The sequence below is a fragment of the Nerophis lumbriciformis genome, linkage group LG34, assembly GCF_033978685.3.
Source record: "Nerophis lumbriciformis linkage group LG34, RoL_Nlum_v2.1, whole genome shotgun sequence".
In the NCBI taxonomy this organism is placed as follows: domain Eukaryota; kingdom Metazoa; phylum Chordata; class Actinopteri; order Syngnathiformes; family Syngnathidae; genus Nerophis; species Nerophis lumbriciformis.
Genome location: NC_084581.2, coordinates 26,035,909 through 26,052,839, shown reverse-complemented (window position 1 = coordinate 26,052,839; position 16,931 = coordinate 26,035,909). Strand labels below are relative to the sequence as shown.

The following is a 16,931-nucleotide window of genomic DNA, read 5'->3' as shown; positions in this document are numbered from 1 at the left end:
GCGCAGTTGTGCACTGCACTCTCTAAAAGCCGTAGATATTATGGTCACATATGCATGTACAGTAGATGGCAGTATTGTCCTGTTTAAGAGTGTCACACCATTGCTGTTTACGACAGACGAACTGCTTTACAGTAGACGAAAACGTGACTGCTGTTGTTGTGTGTTGTTGCCGCGCTGGGAGGACGTTAATGAAACTGCCTAACAATAAACCCACATAAGAAACCAAGAACTCACCCTCGATCATTCTACAGTTATAACGTGATTGGGCAGGCACGCTGTTTACATTGTGGGAAAGCGGACGTGAAAACAGGCTGTCGACACGTCACTCAGGTCCGCATGGAGCTGGAGGGGGCGTGGCCTCCAGCTTCGCCTGGATTTCGGGAGATTTTCGGGAGAAAATTTGTCCTGGGAGGTTTTCGGGAGAGGTGCTGAATTTCGGGAGTCTCCCGGAAAATCCGGGAGGGTTGGCAAGTATGATTATGTTGCAATATTCAAGTTATTTTCTGTCCTTGAAAAGGGTGACTCACCATGGCCATTCTTGATCCAGACTGTATAAACATACAACATAACTTGTACTGTTTTTCCATGAACAATATAATGTTGTAAAAACCAATGTCAATTTAACAAAAAAAAATCTGGCAACGAAGCTGCCAGATTTTTCCTTTAAACCACCCCCCCCCCACACATAAAAGTGGTACTGTTATTCCATTTACCGTAAAATGTTGAAGGGAAAAAACCCACTATATTTTACAGTCAAATTTACTAAATGTAAAGTTTTTACAGTAAAATTGTTCTTTAAAGTCTACTTTAAACAATGTATATAATTAATAATGAAATATAGAAGCAAATTCCTACATTTACTCCCTGCTCTAAACTGTTACTTCCCCTAACCAGGAAGTGCGCAGTTTAGCATTCTCTTCAAAGAGTTGTTCCAGAGAGCGGATTCGCTGGCCGCCGACACGTCATCAGCCTCAGTCGACACGTCATCAGCCTCAGTCGGTTACTTCCTGTTTACATATCTACAATTAGCCGAAATCGAAACGAATTCTTAAGATATCACTTTTTGACACCTGGATTCAGACATATCGTCACCCAGGTCCGAGCGAAAGGTCCGCAGAGAGAGTTTGAGCAGACGTCCTGCTAGCCTGCTTAGAACTGAAGACTCGACTATATTAACCACAGAGCTAACTTAAGCTAACGTAGTGGAGCGCTCGTTAACGTCGTATTAGACCACAGCTACAACTATATTATCTCATTATCTTTCGAGCGCTTAAAGTTGTCTATAATGGAAAATAAATATAACCTAAAGAGTCCAGGTAAGGTGACAAACATTATTTTCCACCTTCATCGAATGTGCTAGTGCACTGTACCCAGTGGAGTATTATAGTTATCATGTTGACGATGGATGACAAAAGAAATGTGTCTTTAAAGTGCAATTTTATAGTTATATATTTTGAATATGTGTTACATTGTGTTGTCCCCACTAGATGCGAATAATGACATCAATTGTTGTCTTAGCATCGGATAGGATTCAAGTGGGCCTGAGGTCAAAATGTGTTTTGTTGCTTGTGTTAATGGTCATGGTAAATGCTATATGTCGTGGCGTCTTATTTCACTTTCTTTATTGATAAGTTGCAAGATTGGTTAAAAAAAAAAGAAAGTTTGCAAGATTGTGTGCAATTTTCTTTAGTTTATTGCAGGCTTGGTGTGCATTTCTGTCACCTTCTGAAATGCAGTGTGGAGCAAGATGCTAACCTGTTTTGATTTGATCTTATTCATTTAATTATGTCTCCTTTAAAATGTTTTGGTCACGGAAATAGCCGAGTTTCCACTATTGCTCGTTTTATTATTCTTGTTTGTCAGTTGGAAAGCAACTTTTGATGCTCATTACCGCCACCTTCTGAAATGAATGTAGAACGAGATGCTAAACAAAGCCTGTTTCCCTCAAAAAGTTTATGTAGAACTTTATATTTCCTTGTCTCTTCATCTCTGTCTTAATATAACAACTGAGTGAGAGGTCAGCAAGTCAATTCAAATATTGTTATCCCTGAAAGGATAGTATCGTTAATATCTGATCAATACTACCATTGTGAGATCTCTATATATGTACAATACAGGCCAAAAGTTTGGACACACTTTCTCACGTTGTCTTTATTTATTTACTATGACTGTGCGTCAGAATGCAAATTAACGCAACTTCTAAATTGGCGCATACTGGAGCACTGTCCGACAGTGATATGCGTGTAACACAAATGCACATCGTTGCTCTACAATATGACATTAAGAGAATATGATGAATACTTTTATATATTTAGGGAAATTTAATCAAAAATAAAATTAACTTATCAATTTATGATCATGATTTACAGTACAGGCCAAAAGTTTGGACACACCTCATTTAATGCGTTTTCATGACTTTAAATAAATAATGATAAATGGGTTGTACTTGTATAGCGCTTTTCTACCTTCAAGGTACTCAAAGCGCTTTGACACTACTTCCACATTTACCCATTCACACACACATTCACACACTGATGGAGGGAGCTGCCATGCAAGGCGCTAACCAGCACCCATCAGGAGCAAGGGTGAAGTGTCTTGCTCAGGACACAACGGACATGACGAGGTTGGTACTAGGTGGGGATTGAACCAGGGACCCTCGGGTTGCGCACGGCCACTCTCCCACTGCGCCACGCCGTCCGTAGGTTGTCACTGAAGGCATTAAAATTATGAATGAACACAGTTATGTTCCTAACTAAAAAAAGGTGAAATAACTGAAAACATGTTTTGTATTCTAGTTTTTTCAAAATAGCCACCCTTTGCTCTGATTACTGCTTTGCACACTCTTGGCATTCTCTTGCTGAGCTTCAGGAGGTAGTCACCTGAAATGGTTTTCAATTCACAGGTGTGCTTAAAGTTCATCGAGAGAATGCCAAGAGTGTACAAAGCAGTAATCAGAGCAAAGGGTGGCTTTTTGAAGAAACTAGGATACAAAACATGTTTTCAGTTATTTCACTTTTTTTTGTTAAGTACATAGTAACTTTACATGTGTTCATTCATAGTTTTGATGCCTTCAGTGACAATCTGCGATGTAAATAATCATGAAAATAGAGAAAACACATCAAATGAGGAGAAGGTGTGTCCAAACTTTTGGCCTGTACTGTATATGCATTGTATACATACATACACATACATAAATATATGTATGTATATACTCCGAAAGTATTCGTACATATTAAGGTTGTGCTATATAGACGTACAATATTAATGATATGAATTTGTTCAACGATAGAGCTTTTAATACTATCTTTATATGTTGATTACACATTCAAACTGTGTCCGCATTATTTTACAGTGACACGCAAACAAACGCGTCCTCCACGTACTGTAGCATTCTCGTTAGCGGCTAATTTCTGTCCACATTGCAAAGCCACTTCTATGTCCGCAATCCTCGCCTATATTGTGGCAACTAAACTATGGCCCTTTACAATGCACACAAAATCAGATTTTTTCCGCCCTCAAGTGACACAGATTGAATATTTTTTGCCAGTTTTAACGCTCCAAAGTGCTTCAAATCTGATCTTTTAGCATCAGATTTGGGTCATACCACGAGGTAGTCCATATACGACTGGAATCCGATTCTTTCAAATGTGGCTGCAATCTAAACAGAAATGTGACCGGAATATGAGTTTTAAGTCGTCTTTGGGCGAGCTACGTGATTTGTGTGCTCAAGAAAAAGATGAGTATAAGTAATATATCTATATACAGTACAGGCCAAAAGTTTGGACACACCTCATTCAATGTGTTTTTTTAATTTTCATGACTATTTAGATTGTAGATTGTCACTGAAGACATCAAATCTATGAACGACTAGGGACGGCATGGCGTGGTTTGGAGAGTGGGCGTGCCAGCAACCTGAGGGTTCCCGGTTCGATCCCCACCTTCTACCAGCCTCGTCACGTCCGTTGTGTCCTTGAGCAAAACACTTCACCCTTGCTCCTGATGGGTCGTGGTTAGGCATGGCAGCTCCCGCCATCAGTGTGTGAATGTGGAAATAGTGTCAATGCGCTTTGAGTACCTTGAAGATAGAAAAGCGCTATACAAGTTTAACCCATTTTCCATTCAATGAACACATGTGGAGTTATGTACTTAACCAAAAAAGGGGAAATAACTGAAAACATGCAGCGACCCCAAAAGGGACAAGCGGTAGAAAATGGATGGATGGATGGATGTTTTATATTCTAGTTTCTTCAAAATAGCCACCCTTTGCTCTGATTACTTTTTCGCACACTCTTGGCATTCTCTCGATGAGCGTCAAGAGGTAGTCACCTGAAATGATTTTCATTTCACAGGTGTGCGTGCTTGAAGCTCATCGAGAGAATGTCAAGAGTGTGCAAAGCAATAATCAGAGCAAAGGGTGGCTATTTTGAACAAACTAGAATATAAAACCTGTTTTCAGTTACTTCACCTTTTTTTGTTAAGTACCGGTACATAACTCCACATTTATAGTTTTGATGCCTTCAGTGACAATCTACAATGTAAATAGTCATGAAAATAAAGAAAACGCATTGAATGAGGAGAAGGTGTGTCCAAACTTTTAGCCTGTACTGTATATACAGGTAAAAGCCAGTAAATTAGAATATTTTGAAAAACTTGATTTATTTCAGTAATTGCATTCAAAAGGTGTAACTTGTACATTATATTTATTCATTGCACACAGACTGATGCATTCAAATGTTTATTTCATTTCATTTTGATGATTTGAAGTGGCAACAAATGAAAATCCAAAATTCCGTGTGTCACAAAATTAGAATATTACTTAAGGCTAATACAAAAAAGGGATTTTTAGAAATGTTGGCCAACTGAAAAGTATGAAAATGAAAAATATGAGCATGTACAATACTCAATACTTGGTTGGAGCTCCTTTTGCCTCAATTACTGCGTTAATGCGGCGTGGCATGGAGTCGATGAGTTTCTGGCACTGCTCAGGTGTTATGAGAGCCCAGGTTGCTCTGATAGTGGCCTTCAACTCTTCTGCGTTTTTGGGTCTGGCATTCTGCATCTTCCTTTTCACAATACCCCACAGATTTTCTATGGGGCTAAGGTCAGGGGAGTTGGCGGGCCAATTTAGAACAGAAATACCATGGTCCGTAAACCAGGCACGGGTAGATTTTGCGCTGTGTGCAGGCGCCAAGTCCTGTTGGAACTTGAAATCTCCATCTCCATAGAGCAGGTCAGCAGCAGGAAGCATGAAGTGCTCTAAAACTTGCTGGTAGACGGCTGCGTTGACCCTGGATCTCAGGAAACAGAGTGGACCGACACCAGCAGATGACATGGTTGGTTTGGTTTGCATTTCCTTTGGAAATCGAGGTCCCAGAGTCTGGAGGAAGACAGGAGAGGCAGAGGATCCACGTTGCCTGAAGTCTAGTGTAAAGTTTCCACCATCAGTGATGGTTTGGGGTGCCATGTCATCTGCTGGTGTCGGTCCACTCTGCTTCCTGAGATCCAGGGTCAACGCAGCCGTCTACCAGCAAGTTTTAGAGCACTTCATGCTTCCTGCTGCTGACCTGCTCTATGGAGATGGAGATTTCAAGTTCCAACAGGACTTTGCGCCTGCACACAGCGCAAAATCTACCCGTGCCTGGTTTACGGACCATGGTATTTCTGTTCTAAATTGGCCCGCCAACTCCCCTGACCTTAGCCCCATAGAAAATCTGTGGGGTATTGTGAAAAGGAAGATGCAGAATGCCAGACCCAAAAACGCAGAAGAGTTGAAGGCCACTATCAGAGCAACCTGGGCTCTCATAACACCTGAGCAGTGCCAGAAACTCATCGACTCCATGCCACGCCGCATTAACGCAGTAATTGAGGCAAAAGGAGCTCCAACCAAGTATTGAGTATTGTACATGTTCATATTTTTCATTTTCATACTTTTCAGTTGGCCAACATTTCTAAAAAATCTCTTTTTTGTATTAGCCTTAAGTAATATTCTAATTTTGTGACACACGGAATTTTGGATTTTCATTTGTTGCCACTTCAAATCATCAAAATTAAATGAAATAAACATTTGAATGCATCAGTCTGTGTGCAATGAATAAATATAATGTACAAGTTACACCTTTTGAATGCAATTACTGAAATAAATCAAGTTTTTCAAAATATTCTAATTTACTGGCTTTTACCTGTATACATACACATACCTATGTGTGTCTGTATGTATATCTTCAGTTTAAGAGTGGGGTGTAGACAAAATCTCTGAGTCTGTCTGTATAAAGCCAAATATTTTCAAAAGTAATTTATTGCGTATTGTTCTATGTGGCACCTAAAGACAAGACTATGTTGATTCTTGTATCAAGGAACATGTCTAAAAGTAACATGTCTTGTCATCTTTAGTTTTATGCGTTTTTATGTATAAAATATAAAAATCGCAAATCGAATCGCAATCCTGGAGAGAAAAATCGCAATTACCCGGTAGGTTTTTTTCTTAAAACTGTGCAGCCCCAATCTGAAATCAAACATGAAAAAAATCTGAATTTTGCATTCTTCTTTCCCTACTTATTCGAGATCTCATTGGAAATGGCATCCAAGCATACTATTTTCATTGGAAAGAAAAAACTTGTGCAGATTTATATCCAGCTCAGAGAAAAGATTGTATAGGCAAATCAAATCATGCTTCCCAGAATCGTCCGAAGCCTTCATCATTGTAATACTATTTTAGTAGGGCAGAGGAAACCAAAAATGTTGACCAAAACTGACTTTCATGTGTCTTGCTTTATCTGCCTAGCGGTAAAGCGATTGATGAAAGAAGCTGCTGAATTGAGAGATCCCACAGAACACTACCATGCCCAACCATTGGAAGTAAGTTCATGATAGCACATTCTGTTTCTTCAAGCTTTTAGACGTACTGTATGTACACTTGGGCAACTGAAGAAACAATTACCTACAGTAGTACCTCGATTAGGGATGTCACGGTATGAAAATGTCTTATCCTGGTTATTGTGACAAAATGTATCACGGTTATCATTGTTATCGCAATATTTTTAAATGTGCTCAGAATTTTCTAAATGTACTTATACTGAAATCTTTTAACCAAGTTTTATTGAAAAAACACAAACACATTCAAAATGAAATCCTTTGAAGAATAAACATTACTATAGATAAGAACACTGTAATTGTACCTCAAGTAAAACTTGAATGTGCACATGAAAACAACACAAGCATTATACACAAAGTAATATGGCAGAAACAAAATAATAACATAATTAAATTAAATAAATGTGGAAATTGTGCAAGATAGCACCTAATGGACATAAGAGATAAACACATAACAAAAATGTAAGAATTTTGCAAGACGGCACCTGATGGCCATAAGATGTAACTGCACTTTTTGTCCATATAAATACAAATAGTGTCCATAAATCTTATACATAGAGCTGCACGATTATGGCCAAATTAATCATTAAGATAATCTTTTATCCGGTCAATCTTTATAACTCCTTGTGCAGATCTGAATGCTTGTTATTTAGATGTTTACTTAAGTTTGAAGCAAAGGTGGTAATACTAACTGCCACACTTGTTTAAAGCGTCACCTTTATTGTTGGTTTTGAAGCCCAAATACCTCCATATTGCACTTCACACACCCTCTTTAATAACCAGTAGAATTTTAGTTTTTTTGCCATTCTTCCTCTCCAAGATGTTATTGCTTGTATGTACTTTGTGTGTGCGTTTTGACACACTCAACATCATGCGCCTCGGCTCTGTTGTCACCGCCGCACCAGCATTCAGATGAAAGAACAGTATCGGTACTTTTCAAAGGCAGTATAGTACCGATTTCAATCAATTAGTACTTTATTAGTACTGTTATACCATACAACCCTAGTCTCCAATATTGTCCACACCTGTAGTCATCTAATAGCAGCGATGCGCTCTTGAACACATGCTGAGAGGTAGTTTTTCAGTGTAACGATTGTACTCACGTGAAACAGTTCTTTTACATTTAAAAATGACATGTCCGCATTGCTTGGATTCAAACGCATGCTCAGATGGAGAGGGTGCTTGGTATCCAATGGGGATATGTCTTGTCGGTGTTGGCACTCTGTAGCCAGAGTGTCCCCAGACTCTATTTAGCACGATGGCTGCTCGTTAGTCGTGCTTGTTCGACTCTAGTGAGACAAGGGAAGCATTGTTGTGCAAGTGTCAACAACTGTCGCCATTAAATAACAGTGGTGTGATCTTTGATGTATGTCGAGGACTCTATGGAAGTGAAACTAAGTTAAATAATGCAAAGTCGATATAGTAATGGAGCATGTGCGCATGCAAAATGGTCTTGTGCGTGGGCGAAAGTTGCTTTATAAATGTTCATATCCACATTTCGACCACTGTAAGTAAAGTAAATGTGAAAACAATTGCTATTCTTGGTTATGTCGACACAATTCTGCCAATCCGAGTGATGGCAATCTAAATGGTTTCCATTGCATAAATGCAAATAAAATTAAATGTCTCAACAACATTTGTTATCACTGCATGTAGGGTCTCTACAGATTAATATTGAGGTAGCATGTTCTTAACTTAATCAACCTTTCCTACACCTTTTAGGATAACCTTTTTGAGTGGCATTTTTCCGTACGTGGTCCCCCGGATTCAGATTTTGATGGTGGAGTTTACCATGGCAGGATTGTGCTTCCCCCGGAGTATCCGATGAAGCCTCCCAGCATCATCCTTCTTACGGTAAGACACGCTAATTCCAAGGACCTTATCACCATACAGAGCGTAGCAAAAATATGCAAAATCACAGGATCAAAGTGTGGAAAAGGATTGGAAGTGAGTGAATCTACCGCCAATTCTAGTTTTACCACATTATTCAGAGCAAATATGTGTTTGCCATCAGACTACCCTTTTTCGGACGGAGACTTTTTTTTGTTTAGTTTCTATTTATTTATTTTCAGATTAAGTGCAAATATGTCTTATATTTTTACTGTTGTATGGCATCTGTAGCAGGCCAGTCAAACTAGTTTTGAATATACTGTTATTAGGGTGTACTTTAGGGCTGCATGGTTAATCGTAATCGAATCGACATCAAGGTTTTAATTAGTGTGGTAAATAACGGCAAGAGACTGAGTTTTTTCTCCCCTCCGCTGTCACCGGCATTTATGTTACAGACATGTTTGCCAATCAGAATAAACTGTAGAATTAACTTGACAGAGTGACTCCTCTTCTCACTCATTCACAATTTTTGTCTCGGTGGAGACTAAAGCAGGGTTCTAGCTTTATACACTCACAGTACGGAAAGTTTCTCGACTCGCCATTGAGAAGAACCGCAAAGTAACAAAAATAAGGGGAAAACTATAAGATTATAAAGCCAACTGTCCCATTGTGGAGATATAGGGATTTAGGATAACAAAGTTATTTACCTTCCAAATACAGTAGAATGGTAAATAATTCTACAGTAATGAGAAATACATGTGTATATCCTTTTTATTGGTTACTTGGATTATTATATTATTATATATTATGACAACACTCCTTTCTGAGCTGCCACTTTATCCTGGTAGAGGAGTTGACCTAGGAGTTGACCGTAGGAGTTATGTTGTCCGGGGGCTTCTATGCCCCCTGGTAGGGTCTCCCAAGACTAACAGGTCCTAGGTGAGGGATCAGACAATGAGCAACTCGAAGACCTCGAAAAAAAAACAAAAAACAAAGACTCAGATTTCACTCGCCCGGATGTGGGTAACAGGGGCCCCCCTTCTGGAGCCAGGTCCGGAGGTGGGGCACAATGGCGAGCGCCTGGTGGCTGGGCCTGTCCCAATGGGGTCCAGCCGGGCACAGCCCAAAGAGGCAACGTGGGTCCAGCCCGAAGAGGCAACGTGGGCCCCCCCTCCAATGGGCTCACCACTCATGTGAGGGGCCATAGAGGTTGGGTGCAATGTGAGCTGGGAGGCAGCCAAAGGCAGGGCACTTGGCGGTCAGATCCTCGGCTACATAAGCTAGCTTTTTGGATGTGGAACGTCACCTCGCAGGGGGGGAAGGAGCCTGAGCTGGTGCGCGAGGTGGAGAAATTCCAGCTGGATATTGTCGGACTCACTTCAACGCACAGCCAGGGCTCTGGAACCAGTTCTCTTGAGAGGGTTTGGACTCTCTTCCACTCTGGCGTTGCACGCAGTGAGAGGCGACAGGCTGGGGTGGCAATTCTTGTTGTCCCCAGCTCAAAGCCTGCACGTTGGACTTTAAACCAGTAGACGAGAGGGTAGCTTCCCTCCGCCTTCGAGTGGGGGGACGGGTCCTGACTGTTGTTTGTGCTTATGCACCAAACAGCAGCTCAAAGCACCCACCCTTTTTGGATTCCCTCGAGGGAGTACTGGAGAGTGCTCCCTCAGATGATTCCCTTGTTCTTCTGGGTGACTTCAACGCTCATGTTGACAACGACAGTGAAACCTGGAGAGGCGTGATTGGGAAGAATGGCTGCCCGGATCTGAACCCAAGTGGTGTTGTGTTATTGGACTTTTGTGCTTGTGCCAGATTGTCCATAACAAACACAATGTTCAAACATAAGGGTGTCCATATGTGCACTTGGCACCAGGACACCCTTGGCCGCAGTTCCATGATCGACTTTGTAGTTGTCATCGGATTTGCGGTCTCATGTTTTGGACATTCGGGTGAAGAAAGGGGGGAGCTTTCTTCCTCTCACCATGGTGGTGAGTTGGCTCCGAAGGAGGGGGAGGATATCGGACAGACCTGGCAGGCCCAAACGCATTGTGAGGGTCTACTTGGAACGTCCAGCAGAGTCTCTTGTCAGAGAGAATTTCAATTACCACTTCCGGAAGAACTTTGAACATGTCACGAGGGATGCACTGGATATTGAGTCTGAGTGGACCATGTTCCGTACCTCTATTGTCGAGGCGGCCGATTGGAGCTGTAGCCGCAAGGTGGTTGGTGCCTGTCGTTGTGGTAATTCTAGAACTTGCTGGTGTCCCACCAGGGATGCCGTCAAGCTGAAGAAAGAGTCCTATTGGGTCCTTTTGGCTCATGGGACTCCGGAGGCAGTGGACAAGTACCGACAGGCCAAGCAGTGTGCGGCTTCGGTGGTCGCGGAGGCAAAATACTTCGAAGACATCCTTAATCCCACCACACGTCTTCCTATGAGGAAGGCCTGGTTGTGGAACTGTGGATCAGCTCTATACTCTTGGCAGGGTTCTTGAGGGTTGCATGGGAGTTTGCCCAACCAGTCTACATGTGCTTTGTGGACTTGGAGAATACATTTGACCGTGTCCCTTAAGAAGTCATGTGGGGAGTGCTCAGAGAGTCGTATGTGTGATTGTGGCGGTCCGCTCCCTGTATGATCAGTGTCAGAGCTTGGTCCGCATTGCCGGCAGGAAGTCGGACCCGTTTTCAGTGAGGGTTGGACTCCGCCAGGGCTGCCCTTTGTCACCAATTCTGTTCATAACTTTTTAAGGACAGAATTTCTAGGCACAGTCAGGGCGTTGAGGGGATCTGGTTTGGTGGCTGCAGGATTGGGTCTCTGCTTTTTGCAGACGATGTGGTCCTGATGGCTTCATCTGGCCAGGATCTTTAGCTCTCACTTGATCGGTTTGCAGCCGAGTGTGAAGCAACTGGGATAAGAATCAACACCTCCAAGTCCGAGTCCCTGGTTCTCACCCGGAAAAGGGTGGAGTGCCATCTCCGGGTTGGGGAAGAGATCTTGCCCCAAGTGGAGGAGTTCAAGTACCTCGCCGTCTTGTTCACGATTGAGGGAAGAGATCGTGAGATCAACAGGCGGATCGGTGCAGCGTCTTCAGTAATACGGACACTGTATCGTGGTAAAGAAGGAGCCGAACCGGAAGGCAAAGCTCTCAATTTACTGGTTGATCTATGTTCCCATCCTCACCTATGGTCATGAGTTTTGGGTTATGACCGAAAGAACAAGATCACGGTACAAGCTGCTTTCCTCCGTCGGGTGGTGGGGCTCTCCCTTAGAGATAGGGTAAGAAGATCTGTCCTTCAGGAGAAGTTCAAAGTAAAGCCGCTGCTCCTCCGCATCGAGAGGAGCCAGATAAGTTGGTCCAGGCATCTGGTCAGGAATTCCACCCGGACGCCTCCCTGGGGCGGTGTTTAGGGCACGTCCGACAGGTATGAGGCCATGGGGAAGACCCAGAACACGTTGGGAAGACTATGTCTTGGGAACACATCGGGATCCCCCGGGAGGAGCTGGACGAAGTGGCTGGGGTGTGGGAAGTCTGGGCTTCTCTGCTTAGGCTGCTGCCACCGCGACCCGATCCCGGATAAGCTGAAGAAAATGATGGACGCATGGATGGATTATGACACCATTACATTACAAACATTGTCTAGTTTTTATTGATTATTTCTTCAGTTAAAGAGCATTATGTAGTCAAAAGCTCTAAATCTGTCTGTATAAAGCCAAATGTTTTTTTAAGTAAATTATTGCATATTGTTCTAATGTGTGGCACCTTGAGACAAGAATATGTTGATTGAGACATTTGCACTTGGTAAGTTCTTAATGATAGGCTGTTATGATCCGCTGCCCGGATCATATTCTGTTTGTTTTCAAGTCACTTGTGTTTTCAGCACCTCTTGAGTTTGTTTGTTTCTGTTGCCATGACGGCAGATTACAGTCACCTGCCTCTGGTTAGTGTTCCGGACGCGCACCTGTTGCCCGGGCACTAATCAGAGGGCTATTTAGTTTATGAGCTGACCTCACTCGGTCTGTTGGTCTTGTTTGCTCCCATGCAACAAGTTACGCTCTTGGTTTCGCTCATAGTCTGCATTTTTGATATTAGCATCTTTTGGCTACCCTTTTGTTTTCCGTGCCGTGGGCACTGCGCAGCATATTTTGTTCTGCAACTAGAATAAATCATTTATTCTCACCTGCAAGCCGCTTCCTGACATCCCTCTGCATCTTGAAAAGACGACCTCCGGCATCACAATGCCACGCAAGCGTAACAGAAGACCAACAGCAAACAGTCTTTTCGAAGAGGGCGTGGAGGATTCCGGCTACGGGACGTGGCTGGTCTTAAAGGCGATGGAGCGCGAAGACCTTTTGTGGGGGCCTGACGGTTTGTTGGTCCAAATCGACTCCATCTGGCCCGGGGATGTACGCTCACAGCCAGCCCGAACACGTCAGCGAAAGCGGAAGTCAGCCAAGAAGACTTCGGCTCGCGGCAAAGACGCACCTATCCCACAACTTTTCCCTCCGGAGCACAGCCAGCTACAAGCAGCCCAGGATTCTCCTCAAATAGTTGGTAATTATAATGACCACATTTTCAAAGATTTCTACGGCTGGCCTGTCAATCACTGGGACTGCAGCTATGACGTCATCCCGTTGGCGCTCCCTAATGACACGCCCCCGTCCACTTTTGATGACGTCATAGACAAAGACATTTTTTTGCATTCTGTTAATTCTTACTGTCAGCCACTTCCTAATGACTTTAATTCGACAATTAAACACTATCAGGACATTTTTGTTAATTCTAGGTCTAGTCAGTCCCACTCACCTTCTGACTTTCAAGCTCAGCCCCCAATTACTTTGGCCCCACCCCCTATGGCTCAAGCTCCGCCCACTCCTATGTTTTCTCCCTCCTGGTCGTCACTACAGTTCACTACGGGGGTGGCTCAGTTCCTGCCAGCTGAACTGCCACGCCCTGCAAGACCTTATCTGCCTGCTGTTGCTCCAAGCCCGGCGCCGCCCCCTCTGTCTGCTGTGCCACGTGCTGCTCTGCCTTCTCTACTTCCTGTTCCAGCCCAGTCATCTTCCGAGACACCCTTTGAGAAATACAGTCCGGCTTGGGTGGATGAGTGGTACTCAAACTGGAGGAACAATCCCAAGCGGCAGAGGACACTCCCCCTGCTATTGAGGCTTTTGAAGACTCTCCTCGACAGTCCCATATTGGGGAGTTTAATGGGCAATTTGGACAATCAAAAGGGGAGGAGTTTACCCCCCTACTCACCTCCTCCCACCCACCCCTAAACACTGATCCAGACTGCACAGAACGTGTCTGGGATCCGCTTCTTAAGGGGGGGCCAATGTAGGGTGCTTTGCTGGTGGGAGGGCACAGCTGCGCCCAGCCAGACAGCAACCTCCGGCCCGACCGCCACCACCAGTCCTTCGGCATGCTAAGCCGCAACCTCCTGCCCGGCCACCGCCACCAGTTCTTCGGCGTGCTAAGCCGCAACCTCCTGCCCGGCCGCCACCACCGGTTTTTCGGCCTGCTAAGCCACAACCGCCAGCTAGGCCACCTCCACCTGCACCTAAGCTAGCGCCAAGTCCAAGTCTAGCTCCACCACGTCAAGCTCCACCACGGCAAGTCCCAAGACTGGTTCCCACACCAGCACCGACTCCAAATCTGGTTCCAGCACCGACTCCAAGTCTGGTTCCCGCACCAGCACCGACTCCAAGTCTGGTTCCCGCACCAGCACCGACCCCAAGGCTGGTTTCCGCACCAGCACCTGCTTCCACGACAACGACAGCCCGGACGCCTGCGCCTCTTACTCCGCCCATGCCAACAGACAAGCCGCCTGCTCCGCCTCTGGCTCCGCCCACGCCGGCAGATGAGCCGCCTGCTCCGCCCACGCCGGCAGACGAGCCGCCTGCTCCGCCCACGCCGGCAGACGAGCCGCCTGCTCCACCCACGCCGGCAGACGAGCCACCTGCTCCGCCCACGCCGGCGCTTCCTCCTGCGTCCACGGCGACGTCGACTCCTCCTGCTTCCACGGCGATGTCGACTCCTCCTGCTTCCACGGCGACGTCGACTCCTCCTGCTTCCATGGCGACGTCTGCTCTCTCCTCGTCTCCGGTGGGCTTTTCCAGGGCGCCGCCACCTTCCTCGCCCTCATCGTCGTCTCAGCGACCTTGAGTGGTCTGGCTGCGCAAGCGGCGCTCTCGGCGGTTTGTGTATGGACGCCAGTGGCGCAAACAGCAGCGACACCCGAGACGTAGTTGTAGAACTCTCCGGCTGCTGAACTTCTGGCGCCACTCACGCCTACCTTCTTGGCAGCCACGAATGTGGCCTCTCCGTGGTCGCCCGTCGCTGCCGCCGCCACCTGACTCGTCCCCGGTGGATTCAGGGACACTTGGCCTGGCGACCCACCACCAAGTCCTCCCTCCACCCTCCCTTGACTCTTGAACTGTATTTTAGTGTTTTGGGTTATATTTTTTCCAAGGGACATCTGGAATCTGTCCTTTAAGGGGGGAGTACTGTTATGATCTGCTGCCTGGATCATATTCTGTTTGTTTTCAAGTCACTTGTGTTTTCAGCACCTCTTGAGTTTGTTTGTTTCTGTTGCCATGACGGCAGATTACAGTCACCTGCCTCTGGTTAGTGTTCCGGACGCGTACCTGTTGCCCGGGCACTAAACAGAGGGCTATTTAGTTTATGAGCTGGCCTCACTCGGTCTGTTGGTCTTGTTTGCTCCCATGCAACAAGTTACGCTCTTAGTTTCGCTCATAGTCTGCATTTTTGATATTAGCATCTTTTGGCTACCCTATTGTTTTCCGTGCCGTGGGCACTGCGCAGCATATTTTGTTCTGCAACTAGAATAAATCATTTATTCTCACCTGCAATCCGCTTCCTGACATCCCTCTGCATCTTGAAAAGACGACCTCCGGCATCACAATGCCACGCAAGCGTAACATAGGCAACATATTTCATATAAGATATACAATATATTTATATAGCACTTTTCTCTAGTGACTCAGAGCGCTTTACATTGTGAAACCCATTATCCAAGTTACATTTAATAGAATAGAATAGATAGTCCTTTATTGATCCCTGGGGGAAATTCAGCACCACAGTTCGCTCACAATAGACAGTAATAATAATAAATAATATAATATATATAATATATTATATATATAATATATACATAATATAAATATATTCTACATATACTCTACATTTAAATGCAGTCAAGGAACATATGGGTTATACATATATAGCGCTTTTCTACCTTCAAGGTACTCAAAGCGCTTTGACAGTATTTCCACATTCACCCATTCACACACACATTCACACACTAATGGCGGGAGCTGCCATGCAAGGCGCTAACCAGCAGCCATCAGGAGCAAGGGGTGAAGTGTCTTGCCCAAGGACACAACGGACATGACTAGGATGGCAGAATGCATTATACAGTCTGATGGCGGTCGATATGAAGGACCTCCTGTGTCGTTCCGTGTTGCATTTTGGGAGTCTGAGCCTTCCACTGAACGTGCTAATTCTCCCCGCAAGGTCCGAGTGTAGTGGGTGGGAGGTGTTGTCCATAATGGCTAGGAGTTTTGCTAGACTTCTCCTCTCTGACACCACCACCAGAGAGTCTAGCTCCACTCCTACCACGTTACTGGTCTTCTCTACCAACTTGTCCAGTCTGTTTGCGTCCCTCGCTCTCAGCCCGCTGCCCCAGCAGGCCACGGCGTACAAGAAGGCGCCCGCCACCACCGACTCGTAGAACATCTTCAACATCTTTGTACAGACGTTAAAGGATCCTAGCCTCCTGAGGAAGTAGAGGTGGCTCTGTCCCTTCTTGTAGAGTGCCTCAGCGTTTTGACCCATTCAGCTTGTTGTCCATGTGTACACCGAGGTATTTTTAATCCTCAACCATGTCCACATCGACCCCCCTAAACAGGGGTCGCCGGAGTACTCCTCCTCCTTCCCAGGTCCACAACCAGCTCCTTGGTCTTTGTCACATTAAGCTGGAGGTGGTTCTTTCCACACCATGTGACAAAGTCCTCCACCAGTGCCCTGTATTCCTCATCGTCATCATCCTCAATACAACCCACTATCGCAGAGTCATCAGAAAACTTCTGAAGGTGGCAGGACTCTGACTGATAGTGGAAATCGGTAGTGTAGATGGTGAAGAGGAAGGGGGAGAGGACTGTACCCTGCGGGTCCCCGGTGTTGCTGACCAGCCTGTCAGACACACAGTCCTGC

At 44.9% G+C, this 16,931-nt stretch overlaps 1 protein-coding gene across 1 annotated transcript in view; it reads left to right on the top strand.

The window, feature by feature from the left end:
- Positions 1 to 961: 961 nt before the first annotated feature.
- The window catches only part of ube2j1 (ubiquitin-conjugating enzyme E2, J1), a 44,847-nt gene continuing 28,877 nt past the window's right edge, over positions 962 to 16,931 (top strand). Inside the window, exons 1-3 of the mRNA XM_061929533.2 lie at positions 962 to 1,316; positions 6,782 to 6,855; positions 8,593 to 8,724. Coding sequence (XP_061785517.1) covers positions 1,286 to 1,316; positions 6,782 to 6,855; positions 8,593 to 8,724 — 237 coding nt within the window. The 5' untranslated portion in view covers positions 962 to 1,285. The remainder of the gene's footprint in view (positions 1,317 to 6,781; positions 6,856 to 8,592; positions 8,725 to 16,931) is intronic.